This window comes from Amphiura filiformis, chromosome 5 (assembly GCF_039555335.1).
Source record: "Amphiura filiformis chromosome 5, Afil_fr2py, whole genome shotgun sequence".
Taxonomy (NCBI): Eukaryota; Metazoa; Echinodermata; class Ophiuroidea; order Amphilepidida; family Amphiuridae; genus Amphiura; species Amphiura filiformis.
In genome coordinates this window covers 35258242-35268245 of record NC_092632.1, presented here as the reverse complement: position 1 = coordinate 35268245, position 10004 = coordinate 35258242, and the positions used below count along the sequence as shown (strand labels likewise).

The 10004-nt window shown below is 35.9% G+C and overlaps 1 protein-coding gene across 1 annotated transcript; it reads left to right on the top strand.

Annotated features, from left to right (window-relative positions):
* Positions 1-1153: 1153 nt before the first annotated feature.
* Positions 1154-9512, top strand: LOC140152152 (melatonin receptor type 1B-A-like). Its single transcript, XM_072174451.1, has 2 exons — positions 1154-2009; positions 9310-9512. Exons 1-2 carry the CDS (start codon positions 1154-1156, stop codon positions 9510-9512), a joined length of 1059 nt encoding a protein of 352 aa, XP_072030552.1.
* Positions 9513-10004: the final 492 nt, after the last annotated feature.

Sequence of the window (10004 nt, the reverse complement as noted above, 5' to 3'; positions counted from 1 at the left end):
ATTTCAGAATTATCACTTTAAATTATTTAAACTGTTATAAAAGTGCACTGTTGTATAATACCATTCTTATATATTTCAGAAAAGTTATATTTGTCAGATCTTACAGACAATGGTGTTCTTCAATCATTAATAATGTCCCGTTATCATTAATGTTTAAACGACAAAGTATTACATTACGACAAAGTATTACATTACATTTTACAAAAAGTGTTACGCGCAAGCTTCGTAAAATAAAAGCTCATTAATAAAGACTTATAATAATTATTATATTAAGTCAGGCTGTAGTTATAGAAGTTTGGGTTTGTAGATATTATTACAATGTATAGCTATTAAATATAGAACCCGTCCAACAGATATGCGAAGAATATGCCAGTAGGGAATTGTAGAAGCTTACAGAGTCGAGGAAGTCCAAAAACATCAGTCCGGTGACACCAAGAAATGATCAGGCGAAAGTGTTACAAATGCTACACACTTCGCAAGAGACAGGGAAGGCACCACCCTAGCGCCGCCCTAGTTAGGCGACACTAACCAATCACGGGTTGTGCTGGAATTTGATTGACAGGATATTGAGACGCAAACTAGATCGTGACTTTTATTATTATATCTAGACCATTGCTCTCAACAACTGAGCTCCAAACGACACTCAATGGCATTGAAAAATAATGTATTATTTCAAATTTATCAATGTCATCCTGACGATTTTGTCCTTTTCACTTAACTTATCGAGATTTCACCAGCCTTGACGTCAGTGTTATCGGTTTCCTTTCATTTATTTCTTTGTAATTTGCTCTGTTACGCTCATAGAATATGTCTAATGGCAACAAATTGAAGGGATACCAAATCAAAATGGAAACATTGAAAAATGATTTTTCTTGTAAACGAACAAGACAATATTGGCGTCAGATTTAATGGCATGTGCGACACGCACAATTATCATTTCTGGCGGGGAGAATTGAAAAGATTGAAAATTCCGTAGTTCGTAATTAAGTATTATATATAACTGGAATACTATGCACACGCGCGATTATTACTGATATACTATTGTCTTGGAAAAGCCACCAACGAACCAAGCGCGTTAATTTTTTTGTCATATCGAGTAACTCGTCAGCACAGTAAAGTCTATTGTGTCTTCTCTGCATAACTCTACAACATCATGTCACCAGTTAGTTATAGCAGCAATAGTACTTTGGAGGAAGGAACTAGTAATATATCAATGATTGCTCAGTATATTTTTATAGTTTGGTATTCCTTCAATTCCATTGCAGGTGCACTTGGCAATGCTCTGGTTATTATTTGTATTTGCACTTCGAAAAAACTCCAAACATTTACTAACGCTTTCGTTATGAATCTAAGCATAGCAGATGTACTTGTATGCACTGTTTGTATGCCGGTAGAAATCTACTTCTTTGCACATCGTCAGGATGGTGGCTGCATTCAGCAACAAAAACACCCAAATCTTTGTTTCGTAATAGGAATCTTAATCATTGGTTTATGCTCTGTGTCTATATTTTCGTTAGCATCGATTTCGTTCAATCGGTATCTTCTGATTGTGCACGGTGCAAACATTTACCGAAAGATCTTCAACAGACGGTTTATTCCTCTGGTGATTGCCTGTAGTTATTTGTGGGGTTGCAGTGTTCTCTTACCTCCATTCTTCGGCTGGGGAGGTTTTGGATACAACACAGCTAAAGGAATGTGTGATTATGATCACGATACGCCATCAAATTACGAGATGTACACAATATGTTTTTCTATCGGTGCACCATTGATAATAACTTTTATGTGTTACATGCAAATTTTTGTAACGGTTCGAAAATCCAGACTTCGTGTAGCTCAACACGAATTGATCGTCAATCGAAAGGAGGAGCGTCGAAAGAAAGACCTGAAACTAACTAAAGATTTATTCATCATTTTTGGGATGTTTTGCTTTTGTGTTTTGCCATACATGTTAGCGGAATTTATAGATCACGAGTATCATCTACTTAGCATTGAATATCATTTATTTGCGAGTATTCTAGTTGCATCGAATTCAACTTGGAATCCTTTCCTGTATGCTTGGAGGAATCGAGATTTTCGGAATGCAATGAAAAGAGTGTTGTCATTCAAAATACTTCGATCGTGGGAATCGGAAAACACGTCTGTATCTACTATGTAGCGTCTCATTTTTTTATCCACTAACATGAAATAGCGTCTGATTAAGTAGTAGAAATGCCATCATTTATATTTCATTATATTATGTCTAACGTTAATGGCTCTTAATAAGAAATAATGTATTGCGCTTAAAAGACATTCACCTCTGTTTAGAGCCAATACCATCATCACTTTGACCTAAAATTCTTCGATTTATTATCTTGTGTAAAACTTTACCAATAATGAAGCATGGTTCGTAGTGATATCAAAAGATATTTTATTTAATTGATCAGATTTCGGGACAACTGAAAAATAACAAAATCATTGTTGACATTAAGTGAAAAGTTTTAAAATAATCAAAAACGTATACTTAGAGTAAGCCCCAATATAGTTTATCATCTATTTAATTTTGCACGAAATATAATCTATCTAAAATTACGTGAAACTATAATTTGGTGAAAAAAAGAAGAAGAAAAAAAAGTTGTCTCAGACGAAAAAAAAACGAAAGCGGAAAGGCGATTTGTTTTTACTAAATTAGGCTATACGCAAATGCGGATTTTTTTGGTCACATTTTGGCCCATTTTGTCGTGATTTTTCGGCTACGCGCGCGGTCGTCTGAGACAATTCTCTCTTTTCGTGTTTATATACTGTTTTCTGCACATTGCACTTCCCTGTTTACAGTGAAGTTATTCTAGTGTGTTATAATTTCATTTCTTCTATTTGTGATCTGGTAAAATAAGAAATCTCTAGTATGTGGTTGCACATCTGAAGCTTTATGTATTGACAATTTCATCAAACTTTATCATTTCTATAATCCACACTGTTCATAAGCATTAACACAGAAGGTCAATGGGTCTTCAGTAGAAAACTAGTTCCAGTTTTCTGAAGGCCGTTGAGCGCGCTTGTGCGAGAGAGAGAACTGGTGAATTTTGTTATGTCAGAGAGGGTCTCTCACGTCCCATCCGCACTAAAAAAGTGCTGGTACTCAGTATTTTTTTTTTCAATTTGCTTCTGTGCTTATCCCTAAATACTATCGGTGGGTAGTGTATATTTACGGATATCATAATCGATGCCGCTCCCGCATAGGTGAGCAATAATACTGTTGCTGTGAGCCTCAAAATAACTTCGACATCTGGTTTACAAGAAAGCAATTGACTTGATGGAGTGTGAAATGGAGCTGGGTACCTGCACGTAAACGTTGAAGCTAATGTAAAATTAGAATGAAGAATATATTCGGCAGTATGTGCGGCCTTGGTTGAACGCAGCAATAATGGAAGTTGACTTATAAATATTATTGATTAGTTCGTGATTTTTTTACTTGCATGTCAAAAAGAGTAACGTAATTAAAATACAAACCCGAGTATTTACATTGGCCTTCGCCTTCATATTTTGATCATCGGCAGTTCAACCACCTGGCATTTAATTGATTATCTGCAGATATTATGTCACTGATGTGTAAATGATGCCAATTCCCTGTTTTTTGTTTATATGAGCTTTGCGAAAAAGGTCGAAAATAAAGCTATTGTCAGCTTTTGTCCTTGTTTTGTGATTCTTTTCGTAATGCCTTAAGGAATCGGTTACCCACCTTTGCTCAGTAGATTTAGTATATTTTGTGGAACCTGAGAACATCAGACACACCAAATTGCATTCTGAATACGAGGAATGTCCTTCTGATATTAAATTATAATTATTACTATTATTATTATTATTATTATTATTATTATTATTATTATTATTATTATTATTATTATTATTATTATTTTCATATCGATATATAAAATAAATATTGCTTGTTTATGTTTGCGCAAGGGTATAAATTTGACATAGCGCAATATATTTTACCATCGTTAGCTTCACTTTTGTCAAGTTAGGTGCACAAGCTTCAAGAAAAATGACGAAACTGACCCCTAAATAAGGCGCACCGGAGGAAACCTATTAGAAACTATTTTGTGAGGAAGCAGTATAATCATGTGCAAAACCTGCGTCAGTTTTGTATCGAACTGAATACTTCCGTCCGTTCTTCGACTGGGGAGGTTTTTTGACACAACCAAGCTAAATGTGTGATTTTGACCACGATGCGCCATCAAAAATACGACATGTACACTGAGATGCACTTGCAAATTTTTGTAACGGTTCTAAAATTCAGACTTCGCGTAGCTCAACACGAATTGATCGTCAATCGAAAGGATGAGCGCCAAAAGAAAGACCTGAAACAAAGGAATCATTCATTATTTTTGGGATGTGTCTGATTTTGTGTTATGCCATATACCATAGAAGGATTTATAGATCACAAGTATCATTTATACTTAGCATAAAATATCATTTAATTGCGAGTATTCTACTTGCATCGAATTAAACTTGGAATCCTTCCGTGTATGCTTGGAGGAATCGAGATTTTGGGAATGCAATGAAAAGAGTGTTGTCCTGCAAGATACTTCGACCGCGGGAAGTACAAATCTGTACATAATATGGGATAGAGTTGATCAAGCGTGGTAAGCTGGCGTAGATAACGCATGGATAACGTCAACTGGTCATTATTGGTCGTGACATGTTTGCCTAATACTATTTTCTAAATTGTATGTTTTTGTTACAACCTGTAGTAGTAGATATTGCTTTCCATTTCCTTTCCGTTTCACGAGGTCACTTCCAGCTGACGAGGTCAGAGGTCAACTGGAAGTGCCGTCCATTTTGAAAGGTATCCAAAAGTGTCACCATTTTGAAAGGTCAACCGGAATTGTCGCCATTTTGAAAGGTCAACCGGAAGTACCATAAATATTAAACGTCTTTATTATACGGTAACAACCGTAAAGGATAACGTCCCTAAAGATTACCGTCGATAGAGACTTGACTAATCAACTCAATCGACTTGGTTGACCTTTCAAAATGGCGACACTTCTGGTTGACCTTTCAAAATGGCGACACATCCGGATGACCTTTCAAAATGGCGTTCAAGTTGACTTTTGATCTCGTGACCTGCATGTAACCTCGTGACCTTTAACTCGAAAGCGAACGTCCTGGAAAACAATATTACTACTGCGGATGTAGCAGAATATCATTTGTGTCCTGCTTTCATGGCTTGCACAGTATCATCTTTATTCCGTGAAGATTCGACACCTAGAAGATCTCTAATCTGGATTTGTAAGGTATCGCTTGTCAGTCGTCATGGTTGTTCGCTAATGGAATAACATACCGAGGAATTTCGCTCTCCTTTTCTTCTTGTCTCTTTCTTACGAGCAAGGGTATAATAATTATTATTATATTAGGGCCCATAGCCGGAAACACGATTTCATGCAAAATGCCAATTTTATTAGCCTACTGAAAACAAATCGAAATCGTTCCTAAATTGTTATTGAATGGAGTCAGCATAATGCTTCTATAAATTGTACGTGATTTAATCGTTATGAAAATAATGTTCAATGAACGGAAACACGCTAATACAAAAAAAAAAGCGACCAGCAACGGACGGACATTATTACAACATTCATATGGAAAAGGTACGTGGTTTATTTTTATTGCAACTATTTAAATACAATTTCAGTGTGGAATTTGTATTCATTTGTATCGATGTTAGTTTATTTATACCTATCCCGGTCGTCACCTTGGCTAAAAAAACTTAGCGTCACCATTAGACAATAATTTTGTATGAACTGTATGTGAATGTACTGTGATGAAACGAAAATACATGTTGCCCCCACTATAACATCCCTGTTTATGCTGCTACATAAACAATTCAAAACTTTCATCTGCAAAAATATTTCCGTCGGTGCATTAACAAGTTTGTGCTCCACCCCCCCCCGTTCCAAAAACCTGGCTACGCCAATGTATCCCTCGGGGCTTAGTGGAAAGGGGTGCGGGGATGTGCGGCAGATTTGGGGTGCATTTTAACCTTTATTGTATAACTTGTGTTTTGAGACATTAATTTGCAGATATCACATAACGATGCAAAATCGAGCCAGAACACCGGGTTAAAACTGCTGCTGTGAGCCAGCCTCAAGAAAACCTTGATTTCGTTTACAAGTAAGCAATTGACTTAATGCACTGTGAAAAGATTTGTTTTAGGTAACTGAACTTGAACTTTATAAAAAGATGTAACATTTGTTCAGAGGAATATATTTAGCAACATGCGTGGTCGTCATGGCAGTTGTGATCATTGTTATCACGTTGTTTGCATGCTACAATAAAGCATGTTTATTAACACTTAGATGACACTATACTATTTCAAACAAGTGTTCCGCTATTTTAATCTTTGTGAAATCGAGAAATTATTATTGCACTTTAAGGCCCCTGTTCATGTACATAGAAGAAAGGAAATTCGCAATACCTTAAAATCGAGAGCAAAAAGTCTCGAAAAATTTGTTTGCTTGTAATTTTCTATATAACAGAAGTATAATTGAACAAGAAAGCATTTAAATGTTGATAGTTTTATGGAGCAAATCACTTCAATCTACTTAACATGCTTAAGGTAATGCCAAGAAGAAGACCGAGTGGATCTTTTTAAAAGCTTTTTTAAATATTAGATTATGAGCTGGATTTTTACAAAAGCTGTCAGAAATATTCACCATAATCGAAATGTTCTAGTGTACTGAATACTTTATTTAACATTTGAAAAGTTCAAATAGCTTTGAGTTACTCGTATTGAGCCACGACACTTATCATCCTAGTACTAGTAGTTGATGGCTCCTTGAATTGAGGTGATTTTCTTGGTCGTTGTGGAGGTTGTTGTTTTCCGTTTTTCAGTAATATCATTAATGAACCTTGCCATTGATCCTTATAGGTCGAGAGCCTTTTCACCCGTGGGCGTTTCATTCAAAAAGGTATTCACAAACGCTATTAAAAAGTCTTCACTTTCAAGGCTTCATCAACACAATCTCAGTATCAAAATGTTGATGTATCTGTAAAAAGTAAACTTGATTCTGTTTTGCTATTTTATCAGGTGTTGCCGCCACCCGCATGATTATTGGGAATATGTAGCGAATCCTCTTCTGCTTGTTCTGCTTCTTTCTTCAAACGTTTCCTTAGAATGCTACTATAGCCAGACGCTTTGGCCTATTTTGACCCCGGGATTTGACCATTGAGATGTTATCAGAATCTTGCATCATTTACCCTATAGAATGCGAGATTCTGATTTCCCTCTCTCCATATAGCTGTCGAATTAAGCCACCACTCAGGCAGTAGCTGTATTTTATTTCCGTATATGGTCAATTCCAGCGAAAGCGGGACAAAATGTCATTAATAAAGGAAATCACGTTATTGATGGAGCATATCATGTCACGTCCAATGTGCTCTCTTTGTGCATATAGGCCTTTACTAGCAAGTCATACCAGGGGACAAGTTATGATGGCTTAAATGAATTGGCGTTACCCACGAATTCAAAGATAAAGCACCATATATGTCACTGAATGTCCTTCAATCAAAATGAAATTATTACCGTTAGAAAGACGTTTGCATGATCTCTCATCATATGTAAAACGATTGAATTCCACCAAAGTTTGTGGACTCTAGAGGCCTTTAAGTCAATTTGGCTAATAATTTTGTTACCCGCGTATCAAAAATAAAATGATCGTTCTGAAAAATGTTAAGTGAATATGCCATAAATGACTATATCATGAAACGAAGTTTCGTTCTATAATTCTGAGGTCCAAGTGATTATTTTATGCAAATACGTTTTACCCATAAAATTCCATAAAAGTGTTACAAATGCTACACACTTCGCAAGAGACAGGGAAGGCATCACCCTAGCGCCGCCCTAGTTAGGCGACACTAACCAATCACGGGTTGTGCTGGAATTTGATTGACAGGATATTGAGATGTAAACTAGATCGTGACTTTTATTATTATATCTAGACCATTGCTCTCAACAACTGAGCTCCGAACGACGCTCAATGGCATTGAAGAATAATGACTATTTGGTTTTTAGTTGTGGTGTGATTTTGTTCATTTCACTTAACTTATCGAGATTTCACCAGCCTTGACGTCAGTGTTATTGGTTTCCTTCCATTTATTTCTTTGTAATTTGCTCTGTTACGCTCATAGAATATGTCTAATGGCAACAAATTGAAGGGATACCAAATCAAAATGGAAACATTGAAAAATGATTTTTCTTGTAAACGAACAAGACAATATTGGCGTCAGATTTAATGGCATGTGCGACACCACAATTATCATTTCTGGCGGGGAGAATTGGAAAGATTGAAAATTCCGTAGTTCGTAATTAAGTATTATATATAACTGGAATACTATGCACACGCGCGATTATTACTGATATACTATTGTCTTGGAAAAGCCACCAACGAACCAAGCGCGTTAATTTTTTTGTCATATCGAGTAACTCGTCAGCACAGTAAAGTCTATTGTGTCTTCTCTGCATAACTCTACAACATCATGTCACCAGTTAGTTGTAGCAGCAATAGTACTTTGGAGGAAGGAACTAGTAATATATCAATGATTGCTCAGTATATTTTTATAGTTTGGTATTCCTTCAATTCCATTGCAGGTGCACTTGGCAATGCTCTGGTTATTATTTGTATTTGTACTTCGAAAAAACTCCAAACATTTACTAACGCTTTCGTTATGAATCTAAGCATAGCAGATGTACTTGTATGCACTGTTTGTATGCCGGTAGAAATCTACTTCTTTGCACATCGTCAAGATGGTGGCTGCATCCAGCAACAAAAACACCCAAATCTTTGTTTCGTAATAGGAATCTTAATCATTGGTTTATGCTCTGTGTCTATATTTTCGTTAGCGTCGATTTCGTTCAATCGGTATCTTCTGATTGTGCACGGTGCAAACATCTACCGAAAGATCTTCAACAGACGGTTTATTCCTCTGGTGATTGCCTGTAGTTATTTGTGGGGTTGCAGTGTTCTCTTACCTCCATTCTTCGGCTGGGGAGGTTTTGGATACAACACAGCTAAAGGAATATGTGATTATGATCACGATACGCCATCAAATTACGAGATGTACACAATATATTTTTCTATCGGTGCACCATTGATAATAACTTTTATGTGTTACATGCAAATTTTGTAACGGTTCGAAAATCCAGACTTCGTGTAGCTCAACACGAATTGATCGTCAATCGAAAGGAGGAGCGTCGAAAGAAAGACCTGAAACTAACTAAAGATTTATTCATCATTTTTGGGATGTTTTGTTTTTGTGTTTTGCCATACATGTTAGCGGAATTTATAGATCACGAGTATCATCTACTTAGCATTGAATATCATTTATTTGCGAGTATTCTAGTTGCATCGAATTCAACTTGGAATCCTTTCCTGTATGCTTGGAGGAATCGAGATTTTCGGAATGCAATGAAAAGAGTGTTGTCATTCAAAATACTTCGATCGTGGGAATCAGAAAACACGTCTGTATCTACTATGTAGCGTCTCATTTTTTTATCCACTAACATGAAATAGCGTCTGATCAAGTAGTAGAAATGCCATCATTTATATTTCATTATATTATGTCTAACGTTAATGGCTATTAATAATAAGAAATAATGTATTGCGCTTAAAAGACATTCACCTCTGTTTAGAGCCAATACCACCATCACTTTGACCTAAAATTCTTCGATTTATTATCTTGTGTAAAACTTTACCAATAATGAAGCATGGTTCGTAGTGATATCAAAAGATATTTTATTTAATTGATCAGATTTCGGGACAACTGAAAAATAACAAAATCATTGTTGACATTAAGTGAAAAGTTTTAATATAATCAAAAACGTATACTTAGAGTAAGCCCCAATATAGTTTATCATCTATTTAATTTTGCACGAAATATAAATCTATCTAAACTTACGTGAAACTATAAAAGAAGAAGAAAAAAAAGTTGTCTCAGACGAAAAAAAAAACGAAAGCGGAAAGGCGATTTGT

Excerpts from the sequence above, each read along its gene's own strand:
- LOC140152152 (XM_072174451.1), top strand. The coding sequence starts at position 1,154 with ATGTCACCAGTTAGTTATAGCAGCAATAGTACTTTGGAGGAAGGAACT. Across the intron at positions 2,010-9,309 it reads TGAATATCATTTATTTGCGA|CGGAATTTATAGATCACGAG; the intron begins GTATTCTAGTTG and ends CATACATGTTAG.